We start from the raw sequence: 21650 nt of genomic DNA on the forward strand, positions 1-21650 counted from the left end.
CGGGCTCCGGCCTGGGCCTGGCCGCGGGCGCCGGGAAGTCCCAGCGAGCCCAACTTGCGCGGCGCGGCCGGGGAGGCGAAGGTGGGCGGGAGGAGCCTGTCTAAAAATACAGGCTTGTGAGCCTGGGCGCGTGCTGGGGGGAAACCAGTAAATGACATTATTCGGAGCAAGATGGGGCTGCAGTTGCCCGGCAGCCGGCAGTCGCCCCCACGGCCATTAAAAGTCCCGGGGAAGGCGCCCATCCGAAGTTCCATGCCAGCTCTTCGCCCTGGCGAGGCCTTTCGCCCAGTTCAGGGCATTCCTCCGAAATCTGTCTCACCTGGAAGACTTGTTGATCCAGCTGTGCCTCAGTCGTTGCAGTTTGGAAGACAGGGTGGGAGACGTAAGTGGCCCCTTTAGCCTCCGATGGACCGGAAATAATCAGAAACTTTAAGGAGTTGGATAGCCTACTCTCTGAAAAGTGGCTATGAGGTTCTGCCTCAGGCCTCCTCTTTATTAATGACGGGGGACCCACAATGGGGAGATGGAGCCCCACGTCCAGTGTGAGCGGAGGGCTTAAGGGAACCATCACCTGCATATTACAGCTGGAGCTGCCTGGCCTTACTGATTATGATCTCTATTAGGGAAGGAAAAGGAGTATAGGATCTTAGGGCTTGATCTAGACGTGGCATTTAAATTAACTACAACTTCCGGGTGGGGGCTTGCTGGTTTTAGTCCCCATTCAAGAGAAAACAGTCTTTCAGAGAAAGAGAAACTTGCCTAAGATCGTACAAAGAATGATGCAAACCCACACACGTCTGTCACCAAAGTCAGAAGGGTGGACCTGTTGGAAGTCTAGAGTATCTCTTTGCCCGCTTCGCTCTGATTTACTGCCCTGACGTTTTGCACTGCTGATCCAGCTGTAGAAAAGTATGAGAAGCTGTTTGTTCCAGTGTTTTTCTTTCTGTTTGTCTCCCGATGAAGTCATCTACAGAATTTTGGGATATCAGTAAAGACAGCTCAGAGTCAATCCAGCTAACCAGACCCATCTGTGTAAAGCGGTATAACAATTAGTGTTTCAGTCAGTTAATTGCAACCTCAGTAAACAGTAGACCGCACCAGTGCTGCCCGCTCCCCTTTAATAATTGCTTTTTCTTGTTAGTGGCACCGTCGAACTTATTGAAAAATGTTTTTAATTTTACATCTTGCCTCCCCCACCGCATTTGTTCCCTGCTTCTAACAGTCAATCCCTTCCTAGATATTCCTGGCGCTGCCTCTGTCATTGAGGGCCTCCTAGTCCTAGGGAATTTTGGACAAATGATGGTGTCCTTGACTAAGATGAGGCAATCTAGGGACAAAGCAGTTTTAGAGGTTAAAGCAAGGATTCTTTGGAGTTTGATGTCCTATTGGACCACCGAATGGAATTGTTGAATAATTAATTATATGTATGAATAGAGGCTCAGCCCAGGGCTGGAGTTGTCAGCATGTGAGGTTATTGGTATTAAAATCGTGGGAAGATAAGTCATCAGGGAGCAGAGAGGAGTGAGGAGCAAGCCCTGGTCTGCCTGTGGTCAGAGGTGTGAACAAGAGGAGCCAATAAAAGGCTGAGAAAGGAGACCAGTGAGAGTCAGGAGAGCCAGGTGCTAAGGATGTGTGAGGCCAGAGGAAGGCAGGCCCTGCTGGCTCAGCTCTGTGGGAGAGGGTCTGGCGAGATGGATGTTTGTTGTTGAAGTTCTTAACTTGGAGCTGTTTGGATGGAATGCTGGGGACAAAACCTGATGGGGGCGGCTCATGGGAAAAAGAGGAAGAGGAAAAACGGAGTTTGGTGATGATTTATTGTAAAAGGGAGCAGAGGTATGGATCTGCAGTTGAGGGTGGAAGTGGGTCATGGAAGGTGTTATGTTTAAGAGTAGAGATACTACAGCGTGTTGGTTTGTGAGGGGAATGTCCAGGAGGGAGGTTTTGGTGATTCAGGGAAGAGGAACAATATGATAAGGAGCAGAATCCTCATGTGAGTAGGTGAAAGGGGTCAGGATGGAAAGCCCAAGAGGAAGAGGGTTTGGAGGAGCAGGCTCAGGTGGTGGCGGGTTGGTACATCTGGAGGTCGGATGATGCAGCCGTTCTCAAGGCAGTTCTGGAAAGCAGGTAGGGCCTGAGTCATTATCTACATTTCGCAGAAGATGAAACTAAAATTCAGCTAGTGATTTGCTTAAGACCTCGCAAATACTAAGTACCAGAATTACGCTAGTCTCCCAGCTCCAAGTTTTGGGTCACTGATCTTATGCATATTCTTTTTTTTCTTTTTTTTTTTTTTTTCCCCCAGAAATTGATTCAGCTCTAATTAGCTGAATTTGGAACCTAGCTAGTTCTTGCACTGTCACTGGGCTTTGGGTCTTGTTCAATTTATCTAAGCTTCAGTTACCTTGTTTCCAAGATGGAAACACGAATAATTGCCAGGCAGGTGAATTGTAAGAGTCAAATAAAATAATATGCATATGAGTGCTTTGTAAGTGTAAAAGTGCTTTCTATACAAATGTAGGATGGTGATTTATATGGTGGTAGCTTGGGCTAAATACATTCAGAAACTTGCTAGGCAGAGCTATTTTGAAATGTGTGGCAAGGACCAGAATTTAAGCCTTTCCTTGCTTATGTAACATGACACAGTAACTAATGTTAAACATCAGCAGATACGGTGTTGAAATCGGTATCTTTGTATTTGTAGTAAGAGCGAGAATGAATCACTTCAAAAATGTGTGAACATTGCTTACAGTGTGCCAGTCTGTCAACAAAGACAGAGTGGAAGATGATATGAAAAGAATTTGAGGCAAAAGCTCTTAATGAGCCTTGAGGTCTAGACATTGTAGTTTTCCTCATCAGCCGAATTCTCTTTCTGCATGAGGCTGGACCGGACAAAGACTTTATCATCCATTATAATAGTACGTATAGTTAGAGAATACAGATTGAGCATATTGACCTTCATCTTAAATGACTTGATGGTGGTGGGAATTTTGCTCAGAATGTCCATAGTATGAATAAACTACCACCTGTAAATTACTTCTTTCTGATTTTCATTCCAGTTGAGAGCTTTTTATTGCTTTGTGGGTATGTATTTTAAACATGCTGATTTATAACACATCATATTATCACTCAGTGAGCAGATGATTATTCATGCCTTTCCATATTTGTTATGGTGCTACAAAGCACGGAGTTTATAAAGCTAGTTTGTTTTAAGATCCTCTTTTCTTTTATAAATACTGCTTGACTTCCAAGAACAAATAGATGTTGCAAATTTAATGACAGTCTTCTTTGTAAAATTGATTTATCAGTGTAACAGCTTTTAGTATTGTATATTCTAAACTAAGCTTTATTATCACAGTACTTGTGTAACATCTGATACAATATATTTTGAATTCATTCTGAGTATTTTTTCTCTGGTAGATATTGATCCATAACGTTTATCTTCTAAAGTCATTTGAGGAAGAGTAAATTTTTAAAAATTTAATAATATACCTTAGGACACTTTTTTTTTTTTTTTTGGTGCAAATAAGAGGGGTAGAATGCCAGTAAATGTTGCTGATAAATATTATTTGACAAAGGTACTTTGGATATTTTCATGAGTCTGGATAGGCTGACAATTGTCAGGTTTCTTTATGGATATTCATTATTTCAAGTTTGTTCTGGAAATTTTCCAGTGAAAATTTTTTTGTTTCAAGATGTAAATGGAGTTTCACTTTTTGTTTTAGGATGGTGATTCCACTGAAGCAACTGCTAAACCAAAGAGAAGTTTTTATGCTGCGAGGGATTTGTACAAATACCGACATCAGTACCCAGTAAGAGTATAGAATTTTTTTAAATGTAAAACATTTCCTTCCTGGTTTTGTAATCTTAGGATGCAGTAAGAGCACTTGTAAGAAGGGTCCTATGCCTTTTCTATATTTCCATATTTTATCAGTCGTGGTTTACTAAAGAAATAGATATAACACAAGATATACAAATGCACAAGAAATTACAAGTTTGGCTTACAATGGTCAGCCACAGAGTTGGATGAGGAAGCGTGCAGAGGGTGTCTGCACCCTCTGCAGGTCCATATCAGGAGGCTGATGGGTCTGCCACAGAATGTTGAAGAATCTACTACGAAGGCCAAAGAGTCTACACCAGAAGGCTGAAGAGTCCCAGGCAGAAGCTGAACAGTCTGCACCAGAAGCCAGGAGATGACCACGCTGAAGGCAAAGACTGGAGTTCCTCGGAAGAACCAGCAATCAGTCCATCCTCCTTTCCCTTTATTGTATACAGCCTACTTGCCCTGAGGGGGTCCTTTTCACCCACACCATCTCCTGTCCTCCTCTTGCACAGGCTCAGGATGAATGCAAAGTAAAGACCCTGGCCCCCTGCCGAGTCACTTAGTTAACCTTCTAAACTTCTCAAATTGACACAATGAACAACATCCTAGAGCTCTAAGGGCATGTCCTTTCTGTCCCAGGATGTAGAACTGCTGAGTTACTTAGTTAAACTTCTAGGCTCCTCAGGTGGACACAATGTATCAACCATAACACATATACTAGAGATTAGGGGCTGGGGATTTAGCTCAGCGGCAAAAGCGCCTGCTTGACAAGCGCAAGGTCGTGAGTTCGGTTCCCGGTACCGGAGAAAAACCAAAAAACCAAAAAACAAAACATATACTAGAGATTGACGTATTTTTTTTCCTTTAGCAGAACTTCAAAGATATCCGGTATCAAAATGATTTGAGCAATCTTCGTTTTTATAAGAATAAAATTCCATTTAAGCCAGATGGTGAGTAACCTGCTACTGTGCTAAAAAGCAAACTTTAAAGAAGAACACACACCTGGGTGTGCTTTGTTTATTCCATACCTAGTGAATTCTTACCGCAGTTATGTATTGATTAACTTGGTTTGCTGTGCAATCTAAGGTGCCCCTAAAGTTCTAGGCCCTAGAGGTGTTTCATCCACTTGGTGAATCCTGGTGCGACAGCTGATAGTTAGCAGTCCTTCTCTACCATCTTTATATCATGGTTACTACCTGAAAGGTGGTAGGAGTAATGTTTTTCTGAGAGGAGAGGATGGGAGATTGGGACTTGGGATTTAGCTCAGTTGCCAGGCGCCTGCCTGGCAAGCGCAAGGTCGTGAGTTCAATTCCTGGTACCGGAAAAAAACCAAACAAACAAAAAAGAAAGATGGGAGATTTATAGAGCTATAGAATTTTGGATTATTTAGGACTTCAGTGGAGTTCACATTCAGCTTTCTCATGTCCCTCATAGGATCTGTTCCAAAGCCATACTGAGAGGAGACAGCTGCTATGGTAATTTGACTGCAAAATTACGCATTTCGCCAAGGCACCCCACTGTGGTTCGTGGTGGGATCCATGAAACTGTAGCCAGCTTCTCTCTCGGGAGTCCTTTTCCATGGGAAGTGACCAGAGGGCCGTGGTTTCTGCTCTTTGCCTTCAGCAGAAATAGAGCCAGAGCCACAGCGCTGTGTGTCAGGGCCTGAGCGTTGTGGATGGTGAGGCTCTCCGAAGAACTTGCATTTTTTGATGAGCTAACGGGAGGAGTGAACTCTAAAGACTGGACTGGAGTGTGAGGAGAAGGGCATCTTGGTACTTTGCCCTAAGAGATGTACCAGCTGGCAATTTAGAACACTGCTGAAATAGTCTGACCTGTCTGTCTTGGTCTTTCTGGTATACCCAAAGTCTGCTTTGATTTAAAAAGAAGTCCCCAGAACAACTGCAGTGTTGTATGTCCTAGTGATACGAATGTGCTAGTTTTTTAAACCAATGGAAAAATATTGATTAAATTACTAGACTTTTTAGAACTTGGAGTAAGCAAAGCTTTGGAAGAAATGCAATGAGAGATGGCTAGTTTGACTCTGCTTTGAATTTCATAAAGCTCAGTTAAAGGAGTACCTATAGGGATTAAAAGTATTGAACATAAAATACAACAGTTTTAACTTTAGTTTCTGTTTCGAGTAGTGAATTTACTTTAGATTGTAATTTAAAGCCCTGATGTCAAGTAATACATTCACTTTTTGTAATCTTTATTACAAAATTTATTTTGAAATCTTGTAAGATTGATGGGGGTCAGAAGTTTTAAAGTCACATAAAATGTTCTGGTGTATTATATAAATTACACCAATCCCATGTGGAGGACATAGACAGCTTTCCTTGAAAGAGAAGCAGTTATCTCTGTCTTGGCTAAACCTGGCCCTATTTCCATGTATGGGTAAGACTTTTCCTTATCCCCTCAGTGGACTTTAAGCAATGCAAATCAGTCTAGCCAAGGTGCTGATGTGTAGTCTTTGAAGCAAGGGGAAGGGTGTGTTGCCCTAGTAGCTCCCAAGAAGGATATGCGAGCCAGGCGAGAGGGAGAGCTGGGATCAAGCCTTGAGAAAAGAGGCTATGACATCTCAGGGCATAAAAAATCACACATCAGAACTGAAGCAGCCACCTCAAAACATTAGATATTACCTGGAACTGTGTCATGCAGATTACTCTTTCTGCATATCCTTCTCTCTGCCTAGTGCAGAGGTCATTTCCGGCCTCCTACCTAGCCCAGCTTAGGGCACTCACCTATTTCCCACCATTCTCACACTCACTGATCCTTGAGCCACTCCGCTCTTCATGAATTACTAAAACCAGGGTTTGGCCCTGGGTCGAGGCCTTTATTCTCCTTAGCCATCATCCTGGCTGGACTTAAGACTCCCTGGGCTCCCCACAACTGCAAATATGCCTTAGTGTCTTTATTCTCACTGTGGTTTGTACTGAAAGTGGTAGATTGGAATTAAATCGCTGGAATTCCAATAACTTTTCCATGGGTTTACAAATATAAACTTCCCAGACCTTGATGAGGACCCGGAAGGGCTCTCAGTATACTCCCACAGTTTCCTGTCCAGTGTGTGCAAATTCACACACGCTCACTCACTTGCCAGTAAACGTAGAACTTGGAGTTTAGAGTTTTAGAACTTTTTTTTTATGTTCAATGCCTTGCAAAGGCATATTTCCCTTATGAAGTAGGAATAGAGGTAATTGAAATACAGAAGCAAAAGGTTTCAACTTTGCTCTATTAATGGCTCTATTAAAGCCAACAGTATGATTCAAAACAACTTTTACCAAATCTTTTGAGAGCAGTCCTCAACTAAAAACTGGTGATTACTGTAGGAAACAAGAATGAGATGTATGTTTAGAGAAACATTTTAGTCCTGTGGTTTTTCTGTAAGATGGGGTCCATGGCTCCATAGTTGATTGCAAGGACCGGGACATAATGAAGAGGAATTGCTTTCTAGAGGCAGAATGGCCTGTGTTCTACTCCTAGATTTACTTTTTTACTAGTGTGTGACTTAGAAAATTAGTTTTATCACTTACGAAAATGGAGATAATAACACTGGGAGAGTTTTTCTGCATGAGAGCAGATAGTAACATATTCTAGGCTTTGCAGAACTGTTGCTTTCTGCCACAACGACCCAACTCTCATATTGTAGCAAAAAGCCACCATAGACAATACATCTTTGAATGTGCATGACACATTCACCAATAAAACTTTATTTACAAAATCACCAATAAAACTTTATTTACAAAAGAGCTGGCACCGGCCATTGTTGGTTGATTTCTGCTTTACACTGCCCAATAAGACTCTGTGATTGGAGATACCATTATTTTTTTAAATGTGAGGCTTATTACATAACTGAGTTTATGACATAGGGTATTCAGTTTTTAAAAACGTTATTCTTTTGTGCTGTTTTTAAATTTTAAGACTTTTAATATAAAAAGTGATTCAGATCGTAAAATGCCTTTACAATGGTTTGAATGTCTGGTTTATTTTCTAAATATTTACTGTTTAGGTGTTTACATTGAAGAAGTTCTGAATAAATGGAAAGGCGATTACGAGAAGCTGGAGCACAACCACACTTACATTCAATGGTCAGTCACGTACTGTTTGTCTTGAACCATGTCCTGTTTCACCATGTGTGTTTGCCAGACAATGTTAATAGAAAATTTTATTTTTTAAAAAAATAGGCTATTTCCCCTGAGAGAACAAGGCTTGAACTTTTATGCTAAAGAACTAACTACATATGAAATTGAGGTAATGCAAGCTTCTTTCACTTTACGTATGAGATGACAGAATGATATCGTTATTTTCTTGCGCTAGTAGCTACTGAGTCATGTGAGGGAACTTTTTTTTTTATGTTCTTTGTATTAGGAGTTCAAAAAGACAAAAGAAGCAATTAGAAGATTCCTCTTGGCTTATAAAATGATGCTGGAGTTTTTTGGAATAAAATTGATCGATAAAACGGGGAATGTTGCTCGGGCTGTGAACTGGCAGGAAAGATTTCAGCATCTAAATGAGTAAGTAAAGCCCCAGTGATGAGGCAAAGATACTTCCTTGTGGTCAGAGATCTCTGTATATCATCGGAACAGGTAGTAGTTGGATTTAGTAATTTGGATTTAAAAGCCAACCTGAAATGCATTCTATTCTTCATTCTTTATTAAACAAAACTGCAACAACTGAAGACCTGAATTCCAAATGGAAACACAGCTGTTCAGCTTTGGGACTATCCCTCCCGCAGCCTCCCGCCTGCAGCCAGTTACAGCCTCTCCCTCTTTGTCATATCTCTTGGAACTAAGGTTTTTGCCTGTGTATACTTTTTGTATCCCCTCTCCTAGTTTGTAAGCTTTTGGGGACATTGTCTATTGCTAACATCCGCACACTTGGTGCCTTCTTAGATTAAATCCATGAATTAAATCTATGATATATAAAAATCATTTTATAAGCATGAAATGTGACCATACTTTTATTAAAACAGATGAAAAATTATAATTTATTTTCATTACTTAGATAAAAATCAAAAGCAACTTTCTTTCTTTCTTTTTTTTTTTTTTTTTTGGCCTTTTTTTGAGGCAGTTCAGGCTGGCCTTGATTGAGCTCACTTTGTAGCCCAGGCTGGTCTTAAACTTGGAGCAGTCCTCCTGCCTCAGCCTCCCAAGTGCTAGGATTACAGGCATGCACTACCACTCTGGGCAAAAAAGCAAGTTTGGTTAGTAAATCTCAAAACCTATAAAGAAATATTTAGCATAGCTTATTTGGATTTGTTTTGCTGTATTATTTTGCTATATATTTATAACTTTCATTAATACTTGTAACCGAAGTTTATTTTTAAAAATATTTTCTTTATACGCAACCTAGGTTTTTTTCTTTTTAATTATGGGGTAACTTATGAGTGCTGGACTGCAAAACCTACAGTTTTAAAGCACTTTTTAGCACATTATAATTAGCTGAATTGGGCAAGTTCTAAGGGAAAAAAATTAAAACTTAACCACTTCCTCTTTGGCCAAAAAAAAATTTGGCATTGGTTATCTAAATTTTTTGCATCTTTCTAGAACTTTCATCCTTTTACATTGTTAGTTTTAAGTGACACTAGTAAAATGATGACTTATACTCAAACATTGAAGATTTTGTCATACAACTTCATGATCTTGACTGGAAGACACATTAACTCATTCCTGAAATTAAATTTGATTTATCTTAGAAGACTTGAAGTGTGAGGAGATGTATACATATGTCTGCCTAAGCAATGAAGGGCCCTGTCTCTGGACAAAATTTCTGAGCACTGTGTCACACTGCCAAAGAAGCTATATCCATCCAGGTAGCCTGTTAGCTTGAAGCATGGTTAAAGTAAACCTTTGGAAAAGGTCTAATAATACCTCATTTTCTATGTTCTCACTTTTTCAGTTTTTCCTCCCCTACTTGTTTTTGGCTAGAATAGCAATCTTGTTGAGTAAATTTTTTAAATGAATAAATCTGGAGCAAAAATAACATCTTCAGTTTAAATCCTCCTTGGAGTTTTATTGTTGGATCCTCTAATTTATAGCTAGAAACAAAGCTGTTTCTGAAAGGTTTGATTGTCAGGAGAAGGAGCCTAAACTCTCTGCTCATCCGGTCATCTTTCCTTCCACCACCATTGTTGTCTCTCTTGGCCTTTCCAGCGCTGGATTTAGAATCTGTCTGAAAACATGTTTCATCTCTGATTTAGTTGCCAATCATTGGCTGGATTTAAACAAATTATGTGGGATGATGTGAAAATGCATGTTCATTTTTCTTCTTCAGTTGGATCTTTTGCTGATTTATTCTTAAATGTCATAGCTTATCTGAGTTTTAATCTTATGACACCTTGAGTTTTTTAGAGTAGTCAGGGAACTCAGTATATTTATCATAGCTAAGCAATGGAGAAATATTCAATCAAAGTAAAACAACATAATATGTGCTATACAAGTGACCATGCTAAAGAAAGCAGAATATTTTCAGACATGAAGTACAAGCACATAGACCAGACATTAAGATGTATTTCCAGTTTATTTGTCACCGAGCCGTATTTTAGGTCCTGGAATTATTTCTAACTTTTATTTTCTCTCTTCTGTTTGTTGCTTGTCGTGTAAGCTGGCCTCACCTCACTGCTGTCTTGCTGGTGCTGTCACTGTTTACGGCCCTTGCTTCTGTTCAGAGGCCCAATTTCTCCCTTTTATCTCCTGTATCACCCACTCCGAGACTGCTTGCAGTGCTCCCAGAGTTTTAAAACACTCCTGTGTCCCATGTTTTTGTTGTGACATTTACTTCAGGTCACACTGAAACATCCAGTTGATTCCTCCTGTCGTTTCGTTCTGGAATACTGATAATCATTTCTTCAATCCAAGTGGTTTTTCTCCCATGTTTTCAAATTCTTGCCTAAAGGTTAAACAGATGAATGCGTTTCATCTTGACATATTCATATTCATTCATATGACATATGCAGTCATTCCCACTCTCATCACCCCTCAAAGTTTTGTCCTTTTATGCTGTTTTGTAAATATTTTTAACTGGAAAATGTGTAGATGTGGAGAAGTGTGTACAAAATTTTAACTTGATTCGTCTTAGACTGGTTATGTGAAATCTAGCTGATTGCAAAGGTAGTGTTTATTTTGTCATGAAGCACCTATTATAAACATTCTTCTACCTTTCTATACATCTTTTCTCTTAGCTTTATAAAGCAGATTTTACTGAAGGGTTTTGTCAGTAAGTTCTTTAAATATACAAACTCTACGTGAGTGTAGCAACCAAGACCATCCTGTTGTTATTGCATGTTATCTTAATTTTATTAAAATTATCTTAGTTTAAAATACTTTTGGAGCTGGGCGTGGTGGTGCATGCCTATAATCCCAACACTCAGGAGGCTGAGGCAGGAGGATCATTGCGAGTTTGAGGCCAGCTTGGGTTACAAAGTGAGGTCAAGGCCAGCCTGAACTGCATAGCGAGACCCTGTCTCAAAAAGACAAACCTAAACAAAAAAAAAAAAAAAAAAAAAAAAAAAAAATACAGATTCATAAAACTGAACCCTCTCTACTATGCTTTATTCTTTTGGCTTCAAAGCATTGAATCTTAAGATAGTACTTCTTTGGTTAACATTTAAGAGTATGTAGATGATAAAAGTTGTAGGGTTTGTCTTTTCTGGTATCCTGAATAGTTAAGATCTTTGTTTTGTCCAAATTCTCTCATTAAAATGTAAGACCATGAAACCATGCCTTCTTCCACTCCTCAAATAATTTATCAGCATCTTTCTATACCCTTCCCAAATAGTTTACGTCTTATTCCTAGGTAAAAACTCCATGCACTTTTGGAAGCTAGGGTAGGTATATGCAACACTTGTAGAAGTTCAGCATCTGAGATATAAAACAGGTGTTGAGGCAGTTAGAAATAAGTGCTGATTCCAGTTGTGTGGCAGTACTGGGTAAATAAATCCTGGAGCTGTTGACAGTACATCTGATTAATATAGGTGGCTGAGAACTCTTCTAGGATTTGGCCAGGCGTGTGTAATAAAGCTGGGTTTGATCTGAATGAAGTTGAGGAAGTAGATTATAAATTGCCACAAAAAAGATTTGCAAAGGATTAATCCAATAATGGCCCGAGTTTTGATCGAGAGAGGAAAGATTAGTGTAGTCTTGGAAACAAAGTGTCTTTGGAATCAAAGCCATTGGAAATAAGACTTATAATTTTGTGGTTAAGGTAAGAGGTATTGAAATTTGCCATAATGGAAGAGAATTAAGTTATTAAATTAGGACGGGAGCAAATATAGTCTCAATAACAAGTCTTTAGGTAATAATTATTGAAATAATAATATTTTTAAATAGTATCTGATATTTATTTTTATAAATTTTATTTTATTTATTTATTTATTTATTTTGGTTTTCCTCCAGTACCGGGTATTTTTATAAATTTTATAAAAAAATATGCCCTATCATTTCATTTAATTCTTACAATAGCCCGGTAAGTTGTGGGCCACTTTTCTTAGTTTATAAATGCAGATAATGAAACTTAAAGAGATAGTGTAATTTTGCCTAAGAGACGGAGCCAGGATATGACTAACTCTGAGGCCTGCACTTTGACCTGTTAAACTGTGCTCTATCCAATGAGGCAGCTTTGTATTCTTTGTCAGAATTATTCTTATGAAAGTGTTTTTTGCTGCTTTCCTTGTGAGTTGGCTTATTGGTCAGTTGACACTGTTAATCCTACCACTCAGCGGCTAGTTCACGTGTTTATGTGGAGCCCTGGTTACCTGTGCTGCTGTTGCGGGTGCTAAAAGCTCCTCCTCTTCAGGGGAATGTACTCCAAGATCCCCAGTGGATGAGACAGTACAGATCCCTACATACACTGTGTGTTGTTCCTATACATACATGCCTATGATAACATTCAACACAATAAGAAACTAGGCACAGTAAGAAATTAACAACTAATAAAATCAAACAATTATGGCAGTATACTATAATAAAAGATATATAATGCAAGGTCTGCTGTTTCTTTAGCTCTCTCAAAAATATCTTATTGTTCCGTACACTCTTTTTGTGATACGAAATGATTCAGTGCCCCCATTGACTTTGGGTAGCTCTTGTAAATGCTCTGTTAGTTCATCTGTCCTCAGTGAATTTAATAAAAAAAAGTTCAACATCAGTGAGGCTAAATTGAAATCAAAATATTTTTCTAATATGAACTAAGAAAGAGTTTATACAAGAAAAGAGAGTTCTACATAGATTGGCATCACCTTAAGGCGTAGGATTTACTACATTAACAGGTTCTGATCTATCACAATAGTATCTGATATGACTTTTTAAAAGTCATTACAATGCCATTTCTTGGTTTTACACTTCCATTAAAACTGTAATTGCCATCTTCTTGCTTTCTACCACAGGATTTCCCCCTCATTTTATTCAATCCTCTCTTCCAGGTCTCAGCACAACTATTTAAGAATCACCCGCATTCTTAAAAGCCTTGGTGAGCTTGGATACGAAAGTTTTAAATCCCCTCTTGTAAAATTTATTCTTCACGAGGCCCTTGTGGAAAACACCATTCCCAATATTAAGCAGAGCGCTCTGGAGTATTTTGTTTATACCATCAGAGACAGAAGAGAAAGGAGAAAGCTCCTGCGATTTGCCCAGAAACATTACAAGCCTTCGGAGAACTTCATCTGGGGTCCACCCAGGAAAGAGCAGGCTGAGGCCGGCAAGGGCCAGAGAGCGGCTGCCCCAGCCACCTCCAGTCACAGCAGTCAGACTTCTATGCACAAAAAAGCCAAGGACTCCAAAAATTCCTCCACGGCTGTTCACTTAAATAGCAAAACCACAGAAGAAAAGAAAGTGGCACCCAAAGAGCCCGGGGAGGGGACAGAGAAGCCCAGCTCAGAGCCCCATGGTGACCCTGGAAAGCCCACAAACTCCCAGGACAGTGGGGCTGAAAGTGTGAATTCACAACCAGAAAAAACAGCCAGCGACCCTGCAGAAAAAGTGGAGAGTTCGTCTCCCTCGGAGAAAGATGAAGAAGGTGAAAATCATAGCGAAGACTGCAAAAACACTGAGAGTACCAGCTGCGAGAACGAAGTCCCATGACAGCGAATCCCCAGCAAACCACAACCCGGAGGGAAAAACTATCTTAGGACTTCCTCTTAAAGAACAAGGTCCAGGTCATATTCCCCATGGTAGCCATCTGTTCGTGATCTCTGTCGTAAACTTCTTTTTTTTTAATTTTCAATGAGAATGAATTGGATACTTAATAAGTTTTGAGAGGAGAGCCAATGAATGAATGTTTTAAGATGTGAGTTTTCAGATTCTCTATATGATTTAGGTTGTTTTCAAGACCTCTAGAAAAAAATCACATAGCATCTGGTTTACTGCAGACTTTGTTTTGAGAGGTTAGTCTACGTGAAGAAAATCAAGGGAAGAATTTCATTGTATCACCACACCTTTGCCTGATTTTTGGATTTTTTGAAGCTGGAGGAAAGTGTTTTGGTCTTCTCAAATATATTCAGAAAATAATTCGGATTCTTTAACACACCTCCATGTGCTTATTTTTAGAGTCTGATAAGTGGAACGGATATCACTGGAAAACTGTGCCCTACCCGGCCCGTTTAGTGGCACCCGTCTTTTCCTGTCTCTTTCTTCACCCTGACCTCCACCTTCGTCAGCTGCCACGTGCATTTCTAGTGCATTAGCGTGGTTTCCTGTGTCAACATCTAAGTGAGACCGAGAGGGACTTCTAATGGTCTGATTTCAGAAATTTTCTTTGTTTAAAATAATGAAAATGTTTTCTCCTTTAAAAGCTTAAAAACAAATTTTGGTGCAAAAGTTAAAAAAAGGAGTTTGCTTATTATGGCTACTCAATATAAAGTGGGCGGTTGCTTCAGGTTATAGATGACTGGAGCATTAACGGGAAGGGAAATGATTCATTTTCAAAAGGCATGCCTCTTGCACTGTCAATAAGCAGTAGTTCTGTCAACTGCTAAACTTGGTGTTATGTAAATTATGAATTTACTAATGTTGCTTATTTGTCAATGTCTCTTAAAAATGTGTATATATATATATATATATATATATATTGTGCAACTTGAAGTTGTCAGACTTTGAAATTGAGAATCATTTGAAATTCCATATACTCAGTTCTAATGAGTACTTAATATGTTACATAACACTGGCCATAAACAGTTTTATTTCCTACAGCATTATTACTAATTCATGGAAAATGAAAATCAAACACTGTGATGAGAACTTCAAAATGTACATACAAATATAGACAAAGAATGAGTAGATAAGATATTTTCACTTTATTTCATTTAGAAAAGAATTGGCTTTTTGAGTTTGTAGCTTAGGCTTTTAAGAAAAGTTTTATTTACTTTAACCCACAAAGAATTTTTTTTTTCCTATACAAGGGATTGAACTCAGGACCTTTGCACTGAGCTACATCCCCAACCCTTTTTCTTTTCTTTTCTTTTCTTTTCTTTTCTTTTCTTTCTTTTTTTTTTTGACATAGGGTCTTTCTAAATCGTTTGTTGCCCAGGTTGTAATCCTCCTGCCTGAGCCTCCAGAATGCTGGGATTATGGCATACGCCTCCACGCCTAGCAAGAATTTTTAAAAAGTCCTATTTTGTATCACGTTATATCATCTTCTATTGCCTTTATTGATCTACACTTTCAACAGTGGATTTATAGAAAACAGTAACACTGATAGAATGCCTTTAGAACTGGGATTTTATTGCTATGGAATATACACAAAACCATCCCAGATGCTTAACCTTGATTTTTTAAATATGGATCCTAGTGGCAATCATATTGCATATATCATATTCCAATAAGTAAGCTATACAATGCATTATCATTTTTAGTTCCCATAATATGTCAATTTTTGCTTCATAGTGTTTGTACACTCTTTGATTTAACAATCTAGATTTGCATTTCTGTTTCTTTTTTACATACAAGAAATACATGGACCCTTTTATGTGGTGCTTATAACAATGTCCCCATAGATCTCAATAAACAGTTTCACAAGGATTATGGGATGCCTGTGTATTGTCAGTTTGGGCTGGCCTGTAATTCAAAATATTTTACAAATTTTGCATACAGGACATATGTTCAGACTACTTTCTGAATGTTTAATATTACAATATGTGACCCAGTACTAAATATTAACAAACAGTTACTAAATATAAAAAAATATAATCTCAACTACTTATAAATTGCTACATAGCAGAGCCCGTGAAAGTAAAAACATTTAACAGCTGAGCTTTTAGAGTAGTATTCATTAGGGATTTTGGTAGGTCGTACTATTTAATATGAGAATATTTCATCTCAAGGGGAAAACTGCCTGGCTTCCATATAAAATAGTGGCCTTTTTTCCATGATGTTTTTAAAATGCACATTCATACCTGATACTAGTATGTTTCTTACATTTAATCTGTAAATAAAGAGAATTATTTAGTGGAGTACAAGTAAGGGGATGTCATTCCTTTTGCAGATAGAATTTTTTCTATTAAGAATACTTTGTACATTTAATAGTTTTTTAAATAAGATCTATAGATAAGTATTTATGTGTCTTAGATATGGAGCTGGCCTCTGGGTTTAACTCCAGTGTTTTGTATCTTTAAGAACTACCATATGCGGGGCTGGGGATTTAGCTCAGCGGCAAAAGCGCCTGCCTGGCAAGCGCAAGGTCGTGAGTTCGGTTCCCGGTACCGGAGAAAAACCAAAAAAAAAAAAAAAAAAAGAACTACCATATGCTTGCCGAAATTCACTGAGAACATGTTACAGAAAACACACTGAGCATGACCAAATAGCTAGAGACATTATCGAATATTTGCAAATGTATAGTCTTTACTGTTGTACTACAGGCTGCAAGGCTGTTAAATATTGCCTACTGATAACTTGTATATCATGACAAATAGATATTGTCTGATTAGTGTAATCCGTTTCTCATATTTTGGGCTTTCATATATCAAAGATCATATATGTGAAATTATTTTGAAATACTGTAAAGTGACCTAATGATAAGATATTTCTGTACAGTAGAGAAGTTTCTAATGAGATTATTGTAACGTTATGCATTTTCATGCTCAAGAAATTTAAAGTAATCGTGATAGAAATGATCTATCTGCTTTCTCTAAAACAAGTGTAATTGTCAGTTCAAAACTTAGGTGGTTTTGTTTTATGTTTTGAGATGCTTTTTCCCATGTTCAAGAAGATGTGGTCTGCAACTCAGGAGTTCCCAGGGAAGTTCTAAGAGTTTTTGCTCAGTTTTAAAAGCATAATGATATAAAGATACAATAAAACCTGTTGTAATAATTATGTTTTGCATCTTGTCATGTAAAATTATCTACTTGGCTTGTAGCTTTTCAACTTTAATCTGAGTGAGAAGATGATTGGGTTAAAAATGGGAAAACCATACAGTGCTACGTCTGACTTAGTTTTTTAAGAAATCTTTTTTGGAAATAAATTGCCACATCAAATGTTCAAAAATTGTTCAGATTTATGAATAGGGAATATTTGGTTAATTGTTTTACCACTAAATTTCCCAAGTTTATAAGTAGAGTTATGACTCAGTTTATAATGCACTCAATAACTAAGTCAAGCAATTTTTAAAAGTATACTTGAGGCTCTTCTAAAAATCTGTATTTTGTAACCTAAGAAAAGAAAGATGTTCTAGATTTTGCATAATTATATCTGCAGTTCTTTAATGTCTGTTGGGGGTGAGTAGGGAATCACTTGTGAGGTTTTGAAGATCTCTTGTTTTTCACTTAGTAAATTCTCCTTTATCCTTGGGGCATATGTGTTACATATATAAGGTAAAATGGAATTAGAAATGCCAGAATCATTTCAAATGCAAGTGCCATTGTAAAGAAAGATGACCTGAGTCAATATTGGACCTAGGAAGTTAGGACCGTGTATCTACTGACTTCTGCGGGCTTTGAGGTCTGTGCTATTTTTAGAGGAACAGATTTGGGTGAATAATCTCTAGTGTGACACTGAGTACTTCCCTGCCTCCTGCCTTGTTCTGGTTACCAACCCACCCAGCAGACTGTGTTCAGGGACAGATTGTTTTTGGGAATCTCTTATTGAAATGGGTAATCATACAGTTATATGAATGCCTGGAGGTGTCCCGTTGTGCCTTAGTGAATGTAAGGGGTTTCATTCAGAAGTGCACCTCTGTACTCACTATAAAATCTTATCATAAGGAGCTTTCCAAACCATGAACACCAGTTATTTTAATGACATTTACCTTGGTGCTTTATTATTTTGGAGCAATTATCATTTGAGACAAGAGCATTTGTTCATAAAGAAATACACTCACCACATTATCAGCAATGTGTTATATATGACAAAAGGGCTTAGGGTAGGAAGGATTAACTTGTGACATTTATTTAGACTTTTTGTTAGTATTGCTATGTACTGTAATTTTTACTTTAAACATTTTAGTTACTGCAAGTAATATTTGTTTTCTTGTTCTTTAACACAGATAGCTGCAGAAAATGTATTTTATTAGAAAAACTTAAAATTTTAATTCTAATAGATGTTTGGAGCAAGCTAAAGTAATTTGAGAAACTTATGCTATAAACTTACTAGAATCAGTTGAAAAACCCTCTTCTTGCTTTTATCTTAGAGAAAATGTTCTTTGTTACCTCCTTTTTTTCCTGCTCTGCTGTGAAGTTTGCCTCAGCTACTTGTGGGAAAAGCTTCTTTGTATATTTATCTTCTTGAATTAAAGTTCTCATGTGGACAGTCTAATGCAGCACTTTGTGTTATGGCCCAAACCTCTGCTGGCCATAGAATCTAGACAGGGAAAAGTTGGCTGAGTCAGGGTGGGTATCTTGGAGAAGCGGGTCGGCCCTGGCTTTACCCTCTGCAATGGTACCACTGGCTGCTAAGCCTTCTAGGATCATGAGTTCTGGGGAGGAAGGCCACTGTGGACTCTACACACAATTTTATTTTATTCAACTTCAAGCAGACTTTCTTTCAGGCTGTCCTTTCATATATATGTTTTAATAAAATTATTCCAAGAAAAGGCATGAACATTCAATTATTACACCGAGATCTTTTTTTGTTCTAGATTAGAGAACGCTCTGGAAAAATAAATTACAGCATTTCTCATATTTTCATTTTTTTCATTGTAAAGGATTTTGTGGAACAGTTTGTATTAACTAGAGAGATTAGTTTTTTAAGTAAGCTTTGGGCAGCTAAGAAACGTTCCATGTTATGCACTCATTGGTTAAATGAGCATTTTTTTCTTTGCTAACAGATTTAGTTTCATGTGAAGAGAAAGAAATGCATCAGAAGATTAGACATAGCAGCACGAAATCACAGAAATAAAGACATAACCAAATATGTTTGTGAGTGGGCTGGAGTCACTGGAAGCAGGTGAGAGGTGGTCTAGAGAAGCCCAAGGAGCTTTGTGCTCTTGCGGGGAAAGGGGACAGGGACTGGTAGGGAAAAGATCCCCTTGGTTCTCTCGTGCACCTTGACTTCTGCCTTTTCTTATTTCTTGAGTAAAATGCTGGCTCTCCTTCTGTATCACCTATGAAGATAGATCAGACTGAGTCTAGGCAGTGTTTGAAACTGTTACGTTACTGTGCCGTTTGTGTTCCAGATATTTCAGGGAAATGGTTATGATTCTTACAGAGATGTGTTTTACTTGTCACATAGGCTCCGGGTCTCCGGTAGCCCCTGGACCATGTCTGCTCTGTGTGTTCCACTTCAGTGTGAAGTCCAAGATGCCGTGTGTTTGTTAGCACCAGTACCATGTGTACGTGGTACAAGCTGTAACCAGTTTCTGGATCCGTATGGTACTGTAAGATGCTTATCTTATAATTCTGTAACTGTATGGCAGTCTTGTGCCAAAAGTGTATAAAGAGCAATAGTTTCTGTTGCTGATCGCTGTTTTTCAGAATATTGTTTCTAAAATAATATGTTTAGAGGTCCTTCCAGGTAATTATTTTTAACAACTCTTGCCAAATATGTATCCTGTAAAACTAATAAAAAACACTTCATCGTAGGTAACAGTTTAGCATTGTGCCTACATGACATTATGATGATTTTGCACGATTAAAATATTCTTCAAGAGCTGGAAAAAAAGAGTTGCTGTTTTCCTACGATTTAATGTAATATTTTATTATGAATATATCAGACTGATATTTCCTGTTATCCTCTGGAGTAAACATTTTATTGTGAGGGGTGAAATCGTATTTGCATCTGAAGTTCTTTTTATCCTGAGATTTTACAGGGCAGATCACATGTGTAAATACTTGAGTACTTATTTTGCTCTTTTTTTTTCTACTTTGTTCCATGCACAGTTGTAAAAGTATATTTCATACAGATGAATGACTAGGATTAGTTAGTGGAGATGACTTTTTTTGCCACCTAAGCAGGAGAATGTTTTTATGAAGTCAAATTTTCTATTAAGAAAAATGCAGCCGTGAGATCCAAGTGAGGAGGGAGCTCTAGGACGGTGTGGACAGAAATGAACAGACGCAGAACAATTGAGCTTGGCCACACCGACCTATCAAGGCAGGAAGAGGGAGGGCGAAAGAGGCAAGGTTAAATTGTGCCGAGAGAATGAAGTCACAGTGTGCATCACTGACAAACCGACAAAAGAGAGAAAAAAGCCCAACAGGCACAGTGGTGACCGGGCATGACTCTGACTGCAGCCTTTTGGATGAATGGTTTAATACAGGTATGCCAACAAGCGGTTATTGTCACAGGGGAGGAAGGGGACTTGTTCCGGTGATATAAAATTGAAGGGGTTTCTTTTCCATGCAGATTGAGCATCTGAAGGCAATGTAAAATCTACAAAAATTGGAGACTCAGGATCGTGAGAAACGCAGCTTGCATTTCTCCAAAAACGTACAATGTAATAAGGGAGAAATTTTAGAGACAAGATTGACAACACTTCCCTCATTGTAAGTCTGAAGTGGATACAAAGCAGGCAAACTGGGGTTTCAGGAGCGGAAGGAAATTCTGGCCTGGAGAACAGTGACGACGGGCAGTTTGGTTCTTCTGGGTGATTGTAGGCTTTCGTGGTAGTGATCATATAGTCAGACTAATAGAACATCTAAGGATTACCTTGCCCTTGGAATTATCCACATGAATATGTAGGATTCATTGGAACAGTATTTTAAAGTCTTTTACTGAGACAGATTAGCGAACCAACATAGATTTGACTAAACTACTCAGGAAGACTGAGTTTATTCTATTTTTATAACCCTATCACATATTGAACACTGCTAAGAATATGCCAATATTTTGTACCCCAGTGGCAAATGGTGTGTTTGTTGTGATCAAAATAGCTGATTTCATCCACTTTTAGTTATGGAGGAGGAAGAGGTTGGAGTCAGCAGAGGCCTCCAAGTGGACAGAGGAACCACAAGAGACCTGAGAGCTCTGCTGAGAACCCCCAGGTGGTCTGCTGTCTTCAAATGGGTGATTTCACTGTTGTGAGAAGGGGAAACGTCCCAGTGGGGACGTTTTGTGTAAGGAGGACAGAGCGGGATTTGAAGTGGGTAGCCTTGGACTCAGATACAGATGGCAGGGTTATCATTTATAATTGGGTGGGTAGCCTCAGGCAAGCCATGTAAACTCTCTTCTGGGTTCTCCATGGCAGTAATCCATGTCTACTTCTGTGAGTTTCTTGGAAGGGTTAGTGTAAAGCGCTGAGGGCATTTTCCTGACATTTATAGTAGATGCTGCAGTTCTAGGAAAAGATGCAATGCACAGTCACAACAGGAATTAGAGAGCGTGCATGTCAGCGGACCTCAGTGTCTGATGCAGTCTATGTTAATCAAGTGTATAGATCCAACCAAACATCATAAATTCTACTTCCCAAT

General features: G+C 38.6%; 1 protein-coding gene across 1 annotated transcript; it reads left to right on the top strand.

Moving 5' to 3' along the window:
• Positions 1-3722: 3722 nt before the first annotated feature.
• Positions 3723-15232, top strand: Ogfrl1 (opioid growth factor receptor-like 1; the record flags this gene model as incomplete). The annotated part of the gene is given in 6 exon segments (XM_013504428.1): positions 3723-3809; positions 4692-4770; positions 7830-7908; positions 8005-8071; positions 8189-8334; positions 13239-15232. Coding segments are annotated over 6 exon segments (1116 nt in total), but the record flags the coding sequence as incomplete, so codon positions are not given.
• Positions 15233-21650: the final 6418 nt, after the last annotated feature.

This window comes from Chinchilla lanigera, unplaced genomic scaffold (assembly GCF_000276665.1).
Source record: "Chinchilla lanigera isolate Chin_1 unplaced genomic scaffold, ChiLan1.0 scaffold00087, whole genome shotgun sequence".
In the NCBI taxonomy this organism is placed as follows: Eukaryota; Metazoa; Chordata; class Mammalia; order Rodentia; family Chinchillidae; genus Chinchilla; species Chinchilla lanigera.